The 17,123-nt window shown below is 43.8% G+C and overlaps 1 protein-coding gene across 1 annotated transcript in view; it reads left to right on the top strand.

Moving 5' to 3' along the window:
* The window catches only part of DCHS1 (dachsous cadherin-related 1), a 280,595-nt gene that overhangs the window by 202,185 nt on the left and 61,287 nt on the right, over nucleotides 1–17,123 (top strand). The window contains exons 7-9 of the mRNA XM_030199763.1: nucleotides 12,247–12,434; nucleotides 13,111–13,207; nucleotides 16,735–16,892. Of these exons, the coding sequence (XP_030055623.1) occupies nucleotides 12,247–12,434; nucleotides 13,111–13,207; nucleotides 16,735–16,892 (443 nt within the window). The remainder of the gene's footprint in view (nucleotides 1–12,246; nucleotides 12,435–13,110; nucleotides 13,208–16,734; nucleotides 16,893–17,123) is intronic.

Below are 17,123 nucleotides of genomic sequence, written 5' to 3' on the forward strand. Positions count from 1 at the left end.
TGAGACCAGTACTTATTGGGAAGCGGCGAAGGCTGTGCTAAGAGGTGAAATAATAAGCTATGTAGTGCAATATAAGCGAATGAGAGATAGAGAAATAATAAGGCTTGAACAATTATTAGGTAAGCTAAACCGACAGTATGGTCTGAAGCCCAATAATAGCATTAGACAAGAGATCTTGGCTATACAAGCCACTTTAAATGCTAAAATACATGAGAGAGAGGTGAAATCTCAGGCCTATTATCGTTTCCAGCTCTATAAGCATGGGAACAAGGGGGGCAAATATCTAGCACGGCTTATAGCACCTAAGTTTGCTTCCCGAAATATAACAACCTTGAGAAATAAGAATGGAACTCTCCTTCATTCCAATAAAGAAATCAGACAAGCTTTTCAAAAATTTTACCAGGAGCTTTATAAGAGATCAGATCAAGATGAATTACAAGGGGAATCTTATATGGAGGGTAGTCAAATTCCGGAACTGCAAAATGAAGACAGACAGAGGCTCAATGCTATAATCAGCATGGAAGAGGTTGGTTGGGCAATTAAACAGAGTAAATTAGGGAAAGCATCAGGTCCAGACGGATATAAAGCGGAATTTTATAAGTTGATGGGGGATTCGATTGTACCCACTCTGACTGAGGTATTTAATGAATGGATAGAGAAGGGCACATTATCAGATAATATGAATCTAGCTAGGATAGTGGTATTTCCTAAACCCCAACGGGATGAGCAGTTGGTTACATCTTATAGACCCATATCCCTAATAAATCAAGAAGCAAAATTGTTTGCAAAAATACTGGCCAAAAGATTAGGGGGGATATTACCTCAAATTATACATCCAGCACAAGTCGGATTTGTTCAAGGGAGATCAACTACAAAAAATTTGCGGAATATCTTGGCCGCCCTAGAAAGCCTAGGTCATTCCAAAGAGCAAGCTTTGATGATAAGTTTTGATGCAGAAAAGGCATTTGACAGAGTGGAATGGCCCTTTCTGTACTCGGTGCTAGAAAAATATGGGTTTAATGGCACTTTTGTGCAGGCGATTAGAGCACTATATCATAAACCAAGGGCACAGGTGTTGGTGAATGGAAATGTTACGGAGGAAATTCAGATTAGTAGAGGCACCAGACAAGGTTGTCCCTTATCACCCTTACTCTTTGCGCTTCAACTAGATCCATTAATAAGAGATATACATGAATGCGCAGCAATTAAAGGGGTAAAAATCAAAAGACAAGAATTTAAGATAGCCGCGTTTGCGGATGACTTGTTAATGATAATTACGAAACCGAAAGATACTTTAGCGAATCTATTGCAAATTTTTAAAGAATATGGAGACTATTCGGGATTCAAACTGAATATTGATAAGTCAGAAGCGTTACAGATTAATGTGGACATACATAAATTGTGGGGGAGAGAATTTCCATTGAAACGAGCACATAAATCCTTTCGATACTTAGGTATACAACTACCAGCTACACCAAAAGAGCTATATCAATTAAACATTGAGAAATTACTGGAACAAACTAAGCAACAACTGGACTCATGGGGCATGTTAACACTTTCGATGGTAGGGAGAATCAATTTAATTAAAATGGTGATATTGCCGAGATGGTTATATATTTTGCAGATTTTACCTATAGCTTTATTGCAGAAAGATATCAGAAGTTTGTACCGAATAATGTTTCGATTTTGTTGGGCCAAAAAAAAAGCTAAAATACAACAAAAATACATGCTGGGAGGATGGAAGCATGGGGGGCTGGGAATCCCTAATATTAAATATTATAATATGGCATGTTTAATGCGACTAGTGAGGGATAGATTAGTCCAAACAGATGACCACACACCATTAGAGATAGAAGATGCATTGTTCAGTCCATATCATTTTGTTACTTTATTACATATGCGACATATTGAAATTCCCCATGAATTTAGACACAACACTCTACTTAAACCTGTGAGGGAGGTGTGGAAATTTATAAGCACCTTATTAGGGGGAGACCCAAGGATAACGGAGCTATTAAGTATTAGAGGGAATCCAAATTTTAAACCAGGAATGGAGAATAACACTTTTAATGAATGGGAAAAATTGGGTGTGACAACTTTGACAGATGTGTTAGGAACCAATGGGGATATCAAACCATTGCCGCAGCTGCTAAACCAGGAAGAAGTGAGTTGGCATGATACTTACGCATATTATCAACTCCAACATTATATACAAAAGCTGAATAAAGAAACACTTAAACTTAGGATAGGTAACAAAATTCTCAATTTCTTGAGGAAATTACAGAAAATGCCCCTACTATATCGCAACTGTATCAGAAAGTGTGGAGCTTAGCTCCTGAGAAGGACATGACTTTGTTAAGACAGAAATGGGAAAAGGATATAGGAAAAGAACTGCAATCATGGGATATAGTAGCACAAATAAAAAGCATTCCAAATTTAATTGGAGGAATGGATTATAGAGAATGCGCATTTAGAATGATACATAGGGCATATTTTACTCAGATTCAACTGTATAAATCAGGGAGAATTGAAACAGCTCTATGTTTAAAATGTAATAGTGTTGAGAACTCCATATATCATGCGATGTGGACCTGTGTATTTATACAAAGATATTGGAGACAAATAACTACTTATCTTGCAGGAGTGTTATGTAGCAGAGTGGCAATGAATCCGCTACAACTAATATTGGACACGAAAGAGACACGGCCGAACTTAAATGCGGATAAAATGTTGTTACGACGCAAATTGTGTCTGATAGCTAGGAAATGTATTATGCAACACTGGACGGCGCATAACCCGCCAAATTTCTGGCATTGGCGGAACCAAGTACACCAATTATTGGTATGGGAAGCAAAAGAGGCTAAAGGAAATGACAAAAGAAAAAAGCAATTTCTTAGAATATGGGGATGTTATTTGGAACAGATGTCGCAACAGGGCAGGAGTTTGATCATTAATACTTTATGAATGAATTCAAAAAGATACCAGAATGAATAGAAATTGCAGAGGGTTGCAGAGGAGACTAAGAAGAAGAAAGGGGGGGGGGGGGGAAAAAGGGGGGGGGGGGGGGGGGGAGGGGGGGGGGAGGGAATAAGAAAAGAGAATTAATGGTTAAAGGTGATAAAAAATGAAGAAAGACAACATACCACCATTGTTTAAGACAAATATTGTTTTATTGTGTTGTTGTAGGATAATTGAGGAATGGAAAATGTTTGTATTAGTTATATAATGTCAACAAGCTGTGGATGTGTTGATTTCTTTCATAATAAAACAGTTGAAACATAAAGGCAGCAGGGACAGTCGCAGTGGAAAGTGAGAGGTTGAGAATGTGACAGATAAAAGGAATAAGAGCAGGAGAGATGGCATTAAGAAGGTGGGTGGGAATGGGATCAGAGGAACAGGTGGTACATTTTGAGGAAGAAAGCAGAAGTGTAGTTTCCTCTATAGTAACTTCAGGAAAGGAGGAAAGGAAATGAGGGGAAGGAGAGAGAGGAGAACGGACTAGTGGAGGGAGAGGTGGTGAGATAGAGAATGCAAGGTTTATCTTTTGAACCTTGTCGTGAAAGAATTCAGCAAGGGTCTGAGGAGATAATGAAGGGGGAGTTGGGGGAGGGGGCACCTTGAGGAGAGAGTTCAATGTGGTGAAGAGAAGTCGAGGTTTAGAGCCAAGAGAGTTGGTCAGTTGGATATAATAATCCTGTTTGGCACTTAAAAGAGCAGATTGGAAGGAGCAGCATGAACTTAAAGTGTAAGAAATCAGCAAGGGCCCGAGATTTCCGCCAGAGGCGTTCGGCGGAGCGGGTACAGGAACGTAGGTAGCGGATATTAGAAGTCAGCCAAGGTTGGGGTTTTGTACGCCTTACAGGGCGAGTCATCAAAGGTGCAAGAGTGTCTAAGGCAGAGGATAGAGTATTGTTGTAAGAAGAAACAGCCTCGTTGACAGACGTGGATGGTGCCACAGAAGAGAGGAGGTTTGAAACATGGGAGGATAGAGATGAAGGGTCAATATCGTGAAGATTCCTAGATAAATTAGATAAGATAGGACGGGACTGGGAGGGAGGAGATTTAAGTGTGAAAGTTATAAGATGGTGATCAGAGAGGGGAAGATCAGAGGCAAGGAAACTAGAGGGTGAACAGTTGGAGGAGAAGATGAGATCAAGACAGTGACCATTTTGATGAGTGGGGGAGGTGGAGCAAAGGTGGAGATTAAAGGAGGACGTTAAAGCGAGTAATTTGGAAATATAAGAGTTGGAAGGATCATTAGCAGGAATATTAAAGTCACCAAGGATGAGAGAGGGGGAGGAAGGATCATGGAAGAAGGCAAGCCAGGCATCAAAGTCACTGAGAAAGGATGAAAGGGACTTATCAGGGGGACGATAAATGACTGCTATTTGAAGAGGCAGAGGAGAGAAAAGGCGGATAGAGTGGACTTCAAAAGGAGGAAAAATAGTGAGATTGAGGTGGAAGAAGGGGTTGAAATCTGGAGGAGGGAGAGAGAAGTAGTCCAACACCGCCCCCACGACCAGCAGGATGAGGAGTATGTGAAAATAGATAACCACCATGGCACAGGGCTGCGACTGAAGCAGAGTCATCAGGGCAGAGCCAGGTTTCTGTTATGGCGAGCAGATGGAGGTGACGCGAGATAAAGAGGTCCTGGATATAGGGGAGTTTGTTACAGATAGAGCGGGCATTTCATAGGGCGCAAGAGGAGGGGAGTAGAGAAATAGAGATGAGGTTAGAGAGGTTGCGGTGAGATCTGTAGAGTTTGGATAATAGTTGGTGAGGGGGGCCAGGATTGGGATTGATGTCACCGGCTGAGAATAAGAGAAGGAGTAAAAGAGAGCGGAGGAGAGTAGGAGAGGTGTGGCCACGAAGGCGTCAAAGGCGAGAGGTATTTAGGTGGAATGGGGAAGGCAAAATGGAGGGAAGAAAGAGATGGAGATTAAAAGCCAAGAGGGAGGAAGAGGGTAGGAGAGAAGGTGAGGTGATGAAGTCGATGGATGGGCAGTGAGTTCCTGTAGCGGAGAGAGGTAGGGGGTGAGGGAAAAGATTAGGAAGGGTCATGGCTAGGAAGAGAATGTGAATAGGGGCCATAAATGACTGAGGTACTTTAGCAACTGGGAAGAAGATAAGATGTAAAGAGAAAAATGCCCTGGCGTGCGGCACCTAGAGCGGAGGCCCTGAGTGGATCGGAGTGGACCTGGGTGTCACCCTGGAGAAGACTGTAAGGATATGCAGATGAGCTGCAAGTCCTCCACAGCACCTGAAAGGCAGCCGGTGGTAGAGCTGGGCACCTCTCAGCTGAGGAAAGGCTTACCAGGGGTTAGGCCGAAGCCAGCATTCTTCCCCCTGAGGGTCGCCTGATCCTAGCCAAAAAGCACCTTGAAACTCTGTGCACTGGGAGCGAGGACCCTTGGAAGCTCGGGGTGGAACTGGAGTCACCCCGGATACAGCTGTGAGGAAATGCAGAAGGGCTGCAAGTCCTCCACAGCACCTGGTGGGAGCGCTGGGCACCTAGAGCGGAGGCCCTGAGTGGATCGGAGTGGACCTGGGTGTCACCCCGGAGAAGGCTGTAAGGATATGCAGATGAGCTGCAAGTCCTCCACAGCACCTGAAAGGCAGCTGGTGGTAGAGCTGGGCACCTATCAGCTGAGGAAAGGCATACCAGGGGTTAGGCCGAAGCCAGCATTCCTCCCCCTGAGGGTCACCTGATCCTAGCCAAAGAGCACCTCGAAACTATGTGCACTTGGAGCGAGGGCCCTGGGAAGATCAGGGTGGAACTGGAGTCACCCCGGATACAGCTGTGAGGAAATGCAGAAGGGCTGCAAGTCCTCCACAGCACCTGGTGGGAGCGCTGGGCACCTAGAGCGGAGGCCCTGAGTGGATCGGAGTGGACCTGGATGTCACCCTGGAGAAGGCTGTAAGGATATGCAGATGAGCTGCAAGTCCTCCACAGCACCTGAAAGGCAGCCAGTGGTAGAGCTGGGCACCTCTCAGCTGAGGAAAGGCTTACCAGGGGTTAGGCCGAAGCCAGCATTCCTCCCCCTGAGGGTCCCCCTGAGGGTTCTACATGGAATGTTATTATTTATGTACTTATTGGAATTTATTGCCCGCCTTTATGAAGAAATTCACCCAAGGAAGTGTACAGCAGGTACAGTTTAACATAAAACTTACAATTTTGTTAACAGTATAACAATGGTAAAAATGACCAAATATAAACAACAGTACAATCAATGAGGTAAGCTTTGAAATGGCAAATTTAATCCTGATAATAGGACTTACATGAAACAGTATTCTGCCCTCTCTCTCGGTGATTGGCATGCAGCTTAAACCAGAGTATAGAACAGGCTCAGAACTCTTGAACCAAAACCTTCTTTAATGCAGTAATCAAACAAGGAAAAATAACTTACAATTCACATGTGCTGGACAAGAGTTTTTGCCTTGCAAACTAAGAGTCTGTTCTCCACCAGCTCTCTCTCCATGTAAGAGAGAAGCTAGGAGTAATTCAACAACATGCTGAGTAGAGATGCTGTTTATACTTTTACAGTGGTAAAATCTTGATAGCGTTACAGTAGCTTGAAGCGGGTCATACAGCAAAATACAGCATAGACAGTTTGTTTACAAAGGAGATATGCTGCAGACTAACTCTTAACAGACCTGATGGGGAGAGAAGGAGGGGGGGGGCAACTTACCCAGCATGCACAGAGAACAACGCAAGCCAATAGAAAGAGTCCCAGAAGACACAGGGAGCTGGACATAAGCTCTGAAAGAGCCTATCATAGAGAACAACAGGATTACAGGGATTTATAGTCCAGGGCACGACCCAATTCCCTACCTCCATGCAAATGGGGACAGAACAAACAGTATAAGAAAAATAAACATTTAACAGCACCGTGTAACATTCACATAAAGAAATATAAATGTGATCATAAAATGAATGATATAATGGAAGAAAATTCAAATCATGTACAAGTGATATGATGTGTTCACAATACAAATAAAATAACAGGCACTCATTAGAAAATTCAAATAACATAGATATGATGCCAATGGTATTTGTACAACACAATGAAGCGTCATAATAGGTAGTGAAGGAGGGAAATGCAGAGCCAATTGGAATAAATAGATGGGTGGCTAAACTGAATCAAATTATATTGTCTATTGAATAAGATATGAGGAACTGGTCTAACTTACAGGAGTTGCAACGAAGTAGTCCAAGAGGAGAGAAAGTGAATATTAGACTGAAGGGGAAGTTCCACACACAGGTTGTGCTCCTTGTTCATTTTTGTTAAAGAAGTTGGACGTTTGGAACTCACAGTGAAAGAGTGAGAGAGTTGCAAGTTCAGATAAGTGTTGTTCCTGTTTGTTTCTTAACCTCCAGTGCTCATTGTTGATTTTTGTTAAAGAAGTTGAAAGTTCAAAGACTATATTTAGATCTTAGGGAATTTTTATTCCTTCACTATATGTGGATCCTGGTGGTATATGATGCCTGTTGAGAATTTATTTACTATCATATTTTGTTTTGCACATTGGGTTAAAGCACTAAAAAAATTGGGGGTTCTATATGGATAGTATTTCATGACGTATAGAGCTTTCTTTTATTTATTATTTGGATTTTGCTCACACCTTTTTCAGCAGTAGCTGAAGGTGAGTTACATTCAGGTACACTGGATATTTCTCTGTCCCAGGAGGGCTCACAATCTAAGTTTGTACCTGAGGCAAAGGAGGGTTAAGTGACTTGCCCAAGATCACAAGGAGCAGCAGTGGGATTTGAACCGGCCACCCCTTGGACTGGATTGCAAGACCGGTGCTCTATCCGCTAGGCCACTCCTGCACTCCACTTTTGTGGCCTGACTCACTGAAGTTATGCTCGGCTGCAGGTGCAGTCTATACCAAACTCTCTATTGAACCTTTTTACAAATAAAGATTTATTATTTGATCTCTCTTTATACTGCTTTCTTTGATATTTTTGGGATTGACTTTTTGTATGGTGCATTTGAGTTGTCTCCCCCCTGGGATTTTTGTTAGCAGTTGTTGATTTACCACACTCTGTTACAGCAGCAAAAAGAGCCCAACTCTATTCCCTATAGGAACAGTAAGCCTCAAACAGGGAACTAATCAGGTCCGAATCTTTCAATCGCTCAATGGCATCTCGTTGATCAACAAATCTAGGAAGGTGGCAACTGGTCCAGAAATAAGTGAAGCTCTGCAGTTGTAGTAAGCACCAAGGTACGGTTGTTGTGAACCAGTCGCACACGTGCTGGGTATTGGAATGCAAATTTGATGTCCATAGTGTACAACTGCGAACAGAAAGGTGCCAGAGCCTTCCGTTGCTCAGATAACCCGAATTGAGTCATCTTGGAAACAGTTTATACGGCTACACTTGTACGAATCCAGTAATCAGGCTTTAATGGCATAATTCAGATAGTGGACAAAGACCGGACTTTGTTGGGTTACGTCACCCTCTTGCTCCCCACCCGATGCGCCCTCTCCACATGCACCAGGCCTATGGCTTGGGGAAGCCCAACTGCCTCCGGTAGCCAACGCTCAGCAGTCTCCACCAAATCCACATCCTTTACACTCTCCGGGAGGCCTATTTATTTATTTATTTTATTTATGTATTTATTATTACATTTGTACCCCACGCTTTCCCACTCAAAGCAGGTTCAATGTGGCTTACATAGTAATAAGGATTATAGAATATTGATAAAGAAACTAAAAGTTAAGTATAGCAGAATAACAAAAGAGATAGGTAGGTAGAGAAGGACAGGGGTGAAGGGAATAGGAGAGGTATGAGCAAGGGTAGGTGAACATTGGAAGAGGGGTGGAGGAGGCGGGAGGGGGATGGGTTACAGGATAAGCAGCATAGGGAATTTTGGTGGGAGAAGTAGTCTAGGTCATTGTCGTTGTCTCCTAGATATGTGTTGGGTAGTAGGGTTCATAAATTCACAAGTTATTGCACCGCCCATGATTGTCCTGATCTTCCACCCTTTCCGACAGCTGCCTGCACTGTGTTTCCGACGCGCCCAGTCTGTCCTTCAGCATGGCTACTCGGTTCTCCTGGGCGGAGATTCTCTCTTCTGCTTGCTGTATGTGGGCAGCCTGTCCAGCCACAGAATCCTTTAATTCTTCCATTGCAGTATGCAGTTTAGCCAACTGATCGTCCAGGAGTTGAGACAAGTGGCACATGAAAACCTGGACAGCGTCCTTGGAAATGTTTGCTGCCATCTTATGCGTGCTGCTCACAGCCTGTTCCCTGCTGAGACGTGTCGATTGAATCAGCATAGCAGGCACTGTTGACACTTTAAACCTCTGCTTTCAATCCAGAACGAATCCCTCTTCAACCAGTTAAAATCAGAAGATAAAAAGGGATCTATTCTATCGCGGGGGTATGTGAATAAGGGGTTTTTGTACCTGAGGGAGCAGAGTTGAGCTTACAAGCATCCCGCTCAAGCAGCTGCCACCACGTGACCCCCCCCCCCCCCCCCGCCCTAACTTTTTAATTGTAACATGACACGTAAAACTTTCATCCACTGAGATTTGACTTAGTACATATCCCAGTTTCGTCACCACAATGATTTCTACAGTTAGGACAGTTACTATGGAACAAACTTCCAGGGCACTTTAGATTCTGTTCAACTTTACAACAGTTTAAGAACATTCTTAAGATGTATTTTCTTCTGCAGGCCTTTCCTACAAGGTAACTGATTTTTTGGGGAATGACAGCTGGTGTTTGGAAATTGTCATTGGGGAAGAAGATAGTATTGATATTAAATCTTTTTGATATGCATTATGTTTTGTTTTGTTTTGTAATGTTTTGTATGGTTGTATGTTTTCTTCTTAATTGAATTATCTATGTGATAACGTTCATAAGCCACTTAGTGGTAAGAAGACAAAAGGGTTTTTTAAATAAATAAGTACCGTAAAATCCTTATGATTACTATTGCCACAGCTCGTAGACGTAATCATTCATGTCCATAATCTATTGTTATGAAGAGCAACTGCAGCATATTATCTTTATAAAATGTAATTACAAAAAAATATCATTCAGAGCTTTTGATGCTAAAGCTGGATCATGTTTATTTTTTTATTACATTTGTACCCCGTGCTTTCCCACTCATGGCAGGCTCAATGCGGCAATGGAGGGTTAAGTGACTTGCCCAGAGTCACAAGGAGCTGCCTGTGCCTGAAGTGGGAATCCAACTCAGTTCCTCAGGACCAAAGTCCACCACCCTAACCACTAGGCCACTCCTCCACTGTTGCTACTATTTGAGATTCTACATGGAATGTTGCTATTCCACTAGCGAAGTCGGCCCTTGCAGATCACCAATGTGGCCGCACAGGCTTCTGCTTCTGTGAGTCTGACGTCCTGCACGTGCAGGACGTCAGACTCACAGAAACAGAAGCCTGCGCAGCCTTCTACATGGAATGTTGCTAGTGGAATAGCAACATTCCATGTAGAATCTCCAATAGTATCTATTTTCTTTTTGTTACATTTGTACCCCACACTTTCCCACTCATGGCAGGCTCAATGCGGCTTACATGAGGCAATGGAGGGTTAAGTGACTTGCCCAGAGTCACAAGGAGCTGCCTGTGCCTGAAGTGGGAATCCAACTCAGTTCCCCAGGACCAAAGTCCACCACTCTAACCACTAGGCCACTCCTCCATGTGATCATGATGGCCCATAATATTGTTGCCACAAAATTTCTGTCCAATTTACATGTTGATTTCTCAAATGGAAGCTGTAAAACTTCATAATTAAGGAGGAATGAGAACAGCGGTGTTGATAAATTGCTTATGCAATACATTCCCTGAATTTATGCATCATTTTTCAATATACAGTTTCTTGCAAGCCATTTCACTGCATAAATGACAGATGTAGAAACATATGTAGTAAAAAAAAGGTCTGGAAAATTTGAGGTCCATGGGCTTAATAAACTCCTTCAATTGCAAGTTAATCCTGCAAGTCAAATAGTTTCAGCAGAAAAAAAAAGCAAACCCACATGTTGATAGAAAACAAAATGTATTCAGCGCAGATACATAAAAATCAACATACAGCTTTCCTTCAACTGCCCAATATGGCCTTGTTTCACCCTCTCAAGGGCTGCGTCAGGGGCTTAACATGAAAACCTGAAGGAACAGTGCAGTTTTCCCTGTCTGGTTAGTGCAGCACAGAGAATAAAGCTCACAAGCAGTGAGCTGTGTTTTCCAAGCAGCTGTATTTTATTTGTGAACAGCCTGTGGGTCAGCTTGGCTGGAACAGGACAGGGCTGGAGCTTGTCAGAAACTTAGAGACAAAGCTGGAACATCAAGACAAGGCAAGGCTGGAACTTCCACACGAGGGAGACAGGCCAAGACAGCAACAAGAAGACCTCAGGCGAAGGCCCCGATGAAGGGTAGGCCGAAAGCGGGTCACCGCAGGTGCCCCGGAACTCCCGCACACTTGGCATGCGACCCAGCACCCACAAGCATGCGGACTCTGAACAGTGCCACAAGATTCCAGAGGCAGCTGCACTGGTAGTCTGGAAAACCTGACCAACATCCGCAAAACACTGTGGGATCCACAAAGACAAAAAGGTGTGTCAGGCGGGAGTCGGGGCTGTGACAAAGATAAGGGAGCAACCATGAGATGTGTACCTGGGAGCATTTATATGACGTCCACAGCAGTGCCCTCCTGGGATGTCTGGGAGACCAATCTACTAAAAATGCTGGCCCCTCCTACATTCCAATTACTTGATTTTGTGCATTTTTAACGTGCAGGATTTTTTTTAAAAATGGCCTAATAAGATGAATGCACAAAGCACAAAACCTTGTTCAAAGCAGTATTTTTGAAAAATAAAGATAGATGTTTTTCTTTTTTTTCAAAAATGGGTATATTTCCTATTCAGATTTAGTATGTTTAGCCCAAAACGTCCAAAATCCGACTTAGACGCAGTATCTAAAATGCCCCCCCACGTAAAGAACACCTTGATCTTTCTCAGGAGTGACAAATACATCAAAGGGACTGAGCACTTGTTTTAAATAGCTTCCCCTTGTGTATGCTATCTTTAAATGTTTATTTTAAAAAACAAGGGTGTAGTGACAATAAAGTTCATGGTTTATGTAAGGTCTTAATAAGGAGGCAAATATGAATATCTCAGAACATCTTTTCTGTTAACTGGTGTATTTGGTTTACTACAAAGTAGATTGCAATTAATGAATTGAAGTCTTCTAGAAGAGGATTCTATGATGCTTTGATTTTCTTTGTAGGTGAGCTGAGTATGCGAAGAAGTCTTGACCGTGAGCGGCAGTCCAGTTTCCAGCTTCTGGTTGTTGTGCAAGATGGTGGTACTCCACCTCGAAGCACCACCGGCACCCTCTATATCACTGTACTGGATGAGAATGACAATCACCCCGTCTTTCTTCATGCCATTGCAGGAAAAGAATTCTCTGTACAGGTGAGGGAAAAAACAGAGGAGGGGAGAAACATCATCTGGTGATGGGGAAGAGAAAGAAAGGAGGGTATGGGGAAGAGAAGGAACTGGTATACTGTCATTTTAGTAAATCTTGGGGAAGGTGATTTTGAAAATCTGCAGATACAGTGACCAAAATTAAATGCAGTACTCAAGGTGAGGTCGCATCACGGAGCGATACAGAGGCATCCCTTCCTAATAATTCCTAGCATCCTTTTTGCTTTTTTTGGCTGCTGCTGCACACTGGGCAGAAGATTTCAGCGTATTGTCTACAATGACACCTAGATCTTTTTCTTGAGTGCTGACTCCTGACATGGACCCTGGCATCTATGATTTGAATTATTCTTCCCAATGTGCATCACTTTGCATTTTGGATGCCCAGGCTTCCAGTAAGTAAGGAGTCTCTGTGTGACAGAAAGTGATTGTCCCCGTTAGATTCATTCACTGCAGTACAGATGAATGAGGGAGGGTGGGAGAGTGAGTGTGAGCAGGCTATGCCAATGAATACAATGCAGAGGTATTTTCCGTTTGTCAGAGATGGGACTTTTCGGAGCCTGGAGGATGAGTTCTGTCAGAGAAGCATGCATAGCACAGCTTTGTCCATATGGATCTCCGAACACCTGTACTGTCACAGCCCTAATGATCTTCTTTTCTTTTGCAGGTACTGGAGGGCAAATCTTCAGGCACGTTTATAAGCAGCCTGCAGGCCAAGGATCCGGACGAGGGCGAGAATGGAACTGTTTCCTACTCTCTGACAGGTAGACATGTGGGGTCGGGGCTGGCACAGGAAGGGCTGTGATATTTTATAGCAGGGCAGACCATGTATGATAAGTGGCAGATGTGTTTACAGAAATAAAAGACACGTAACCACAGAATGTGACGTGTGTTAGAGACAACAAAGGGCAGTGGTGAATGAAGTTCACAACAAGGAAACAGATGGTATCAGTGGAATGCCTCAGTGCCTGGCCCTGGAAATGCTTCTGTTCAAAATCTTTGTGAGCGATATGGAGGAGGGATGAGAAGGAAAAGTTTGTTTTATGCAGGTGGTATTTATTTATTTGCAAGGGCTTATATTCTGCCCACCTGAGGGAGGAAATCATTATTCCCTGCTGGAAATGTATTAGTGCAGGCCATTTATCGCAGTATGTACTACAGGGTGTAAATATGCGTCATCTACTACGTTACTGTCAGGCTCATTTTTGAAAGAGATGGACGTCCAAAAATTTGGACGTCCATCTCACAGAAACGGCCAAATCGGTATAATTGAAACCCAATTTTGGACGTCTTTTTCCGAAGTCCATCAGAAGGGCGTCCAAATCTCAAGGGGGCGTATCAGGGGCGTGTTCGAGGCGGGATTTGGGTGTTCCTAAGACTTGGACGTCTTTGAGCCATAATGGAACAAAGCAAAGACGTCCAGGACTAAAACTTTGAAGTTTTGAGCCAAAATACATAATAGCTGACCAAAAATGATAAACATATATTAAACCAAAACTCCAAGAACCCACACCCAGGGCCGCTGAGAGACTTTGCCAGGCCCCCCAAGTCCAGCATCTCCCTTCTATGTTCCTATTCTCCATGTCTAGCATCATCCCCCTGTGTCCATATAAACCCTCCCATGTCTGGCATTGACCCCTATGTATCTGTATACCTTCAGCATGCATCATCTCACCCTCCCCCTTCCTTCCCTCCCCTTCAGCACTGCCCCTGATCCCTTCAGCTCTAGCCCCTGATCCCTTCAGCTCTAGCCTGCCCTCCCTTCCTTCAGTGTTGTTTCTTTTCCCTTCAGCTCCAGTCCTCCCTCCCTTCAGCGCTGCCCTTCACTTAGTTCCAGCCCTCCCTCCAGCTCTGCCTCTGTCCCCTTCAACTCAAGCCCTCCCTCCAGCGCTCCCCCCTTCAGCACTGCCCATCCCAGTTCAAGCACTCTCTCCCTCAGTTTCAGCCCTCCCTGCAGCACTGCCCCCTCCCCTCTCATGGGTCCAGCACTGCCCCTTTCCCCTTCACAGGTCCAGCACTGCCCACCTTCCCATGCGCGGCTCTGGCATTCTTTTTGCCGCAAAGAACCCCCAAATGCCTGCTCTGGGGCCTTCCCTCCTTCAGTTTCTGCCTTCTGCTTTAACTTTCTGTTTCACGAAACAGGAAGTTACATCAGAAGGCAGGTGTCGGCAGAGGAGGGAAGGCCCTGGAGCAGGCCTGTGGAGGATGGCGGAGAAGGAAGGTAAGAAGGAAGGGGGAAGGAGGAGACGCCTGACCTGCGGTAATTTCAGGTTGTTTTGGGGTTTTTTTTACCACGTGAGCAAAACTTTTTACCATTCCTGCAGGGCGGTAAAAAGTTTTGCTCCTGCACTCGCAGTAAATGTGGCCAAGATGGGGTAACAGGTAAAGTGAAAGAGGCTAATAGAGCCAAAAGAACATCCTTTAAAGAATGGAAAAAGGATCCAAATGAAGAAAATAAGAAGCAACATAAGCAAAGAGTTTATAAAGAAGGCTAAAAGGGAATATGAAGAAAAACTTGCCGCACAGACGGTGGCAGATAAGAAAGCAAATAGAATGTTAGGTATAATTAGGAATGGAATGGAAAACAAAAGTGAGAACATTATAATGCCTTTGTATCTCTCCATGGTGCTACCGCACCTCGAATATTGTGTGGTCAGTGCCAGCCCAAGGCAAGATGCCGCCTGAGACAGAGCTAAGATGCCACCCCCCTCCGGGCCGAGATGCCGCTCCCCACCCCATGCCAAAATGCCTCCCCCTCCCGGGCCAAGAATTCTCCCCCTTCCAACCTCCAGCCCGTTCGCGGCATTTACCTGTTTCATCATCAAACCCGGCAGCAGCAGTGATTCCTAGACATAAGTACATAAGTAATGCCATACTGGGAAAAGACCAAAGGTCCATCGAGCCCAGCATCCTGTCTCCGACAGTGGCCAATCCAGGTCAAGGGCACCTGGCAAGCTACCCAAACGTACAAACATTTTATACAAGTTATTCCTCGAAATTGTGGATTTTTCCCAAGTCCATTTAGTAGCTGTCTATGGACTTGTCCTTTAGGAAACCGTCCAACCCCTTTATAAACTCTGCCAAGCTAACCGCCTTCACTAAGTTCTCCGGCAACGAATTCCAGAGTTTAATTATGCGTTGGGTGAAGAAAACTTTTCTCCTATTTGTTTTAAATTTACTACACTGTAGTTTCATCGTATGCCCCCTAGTCCTAATATTTTTGGAAAGCGTGAACAGACGCTTCACATCCACCTGTTCCACTCCACTCATTATTTTATATGCCTCTATCATGTGTCCCCTCAGCCGTCTCTTCTCCAAGCTGAAAAGCCCTAGCCTCTTTATTCTTTCTTCATAGGGAAGTCATCGTATGCCCGCTATCATTTTAGTCGCCCTTCGCTGCACCTTTTCGAATTCTACTACATCTTTCTTGAGATGGGCTGACCAGAATTGAACACTATACTCAAGGTGCGGTCGCACCATGGAGCGATACAACGGCATTATAACATCCTCACACCTGTTTTCCTTACCTTTCCTAATAATACCCAACATTCTATTCGCTTTCCTAGCCGCAGCAGCACACTGAGCGGAAGGTTTCAGTGTATTATCAACGACGACACCCAGATCCCTTTCTTGGTCCGTAACTCCTAACGTGGAACCTTACATGACGTAGCTATAATCCGGGTTCTTTTTTCCCACATGCATCACCTTGCACTTGTTCACATTAAACATCATCTGCCATTTAGCCGACTAGTCGCCCAGTCTCGTAAGGTCCTCTTTTAATTTTTCACAATCCTCTCGCGAGTTGACAACTTTGAATAACTTTGTGGCATCAGCAAATTTAATTACCTCGCTGGTTACTCCCATCCGGCTGCCTGAGCTTCTGATGAAACAGGAAGTTACATTAGAGATGCAGCCATAGTAAAGGGAAGAGGCAGATGCTGGCAGCATAAATTTGTTTATTGCCCAAATTTTACAAAAATGTGTCATGAAAGTGTCTTCCAGTATAGACTGGCTAACCTACCACAGATGACTTTAAACTAGGATCATTGAGGATAGGTAATCAAAGCCCTCAGGTAAGTAAAACATTAAACACGTCTAGACATGGTAAAAAGCAACATTTGGAAAGTTGTATATACTCATGCTCATAACATGGGATCTAGACACTGTAATGGAAGATGCTGTCTTGGATTTACTTGTGGTCACAAAGATCTATCTTAAATATGTATTTTCCTCATATCTCAGCTATGGAATGGATGTACTCATGATGTAATTTATTCCTGTTTCTTATTAGGGTCCTGGGCAGAACGTTTCAACATTAACCCAGTCTCAGGAGAACTGCGCACAGCTACAGTGCTACACCGAACTGAGAGACCTGAATACTTCTTTACCGTGAAAGCCAGCGACAAGGGGATACCCTCGAAGAGCACATCAGCATTTGTCCGTATTCAGGTACTAAATTATAGTTTAAGATTATCTAAGCAAAAGCAGAGATGACTAGAGAAAGGAGGGGACCTTGGAAGGACCCAATAACTTTTGATTGAGTTTCAGTAGGGAAGTGCAGAGATGGATGGACAGAGTGGGATGTAGAAGGTTTTGAGTAGGCAGTGGAGGACAAGAAACTGTGTAATGGGACAAAGATAATTGGGGATGAAGGAAGCCAAGATAGATAACTTTCATTCA

Source organism: Microcaecilia unicolor, chromosome 4 (genome assembly GCF_901765095.1).
Source record: "Microcaecilia unicolor chromosome 4, aMicUni1.1, whole genome shotgun sequence".
NCBI classification, from domain to species: domain Eukaryota; kingdom Metazoa; phylum Chordata; class Amphibia; order Gymnophiona; family Siphonopidae; genus Microcaecilia; species Microcaecilia unicolor.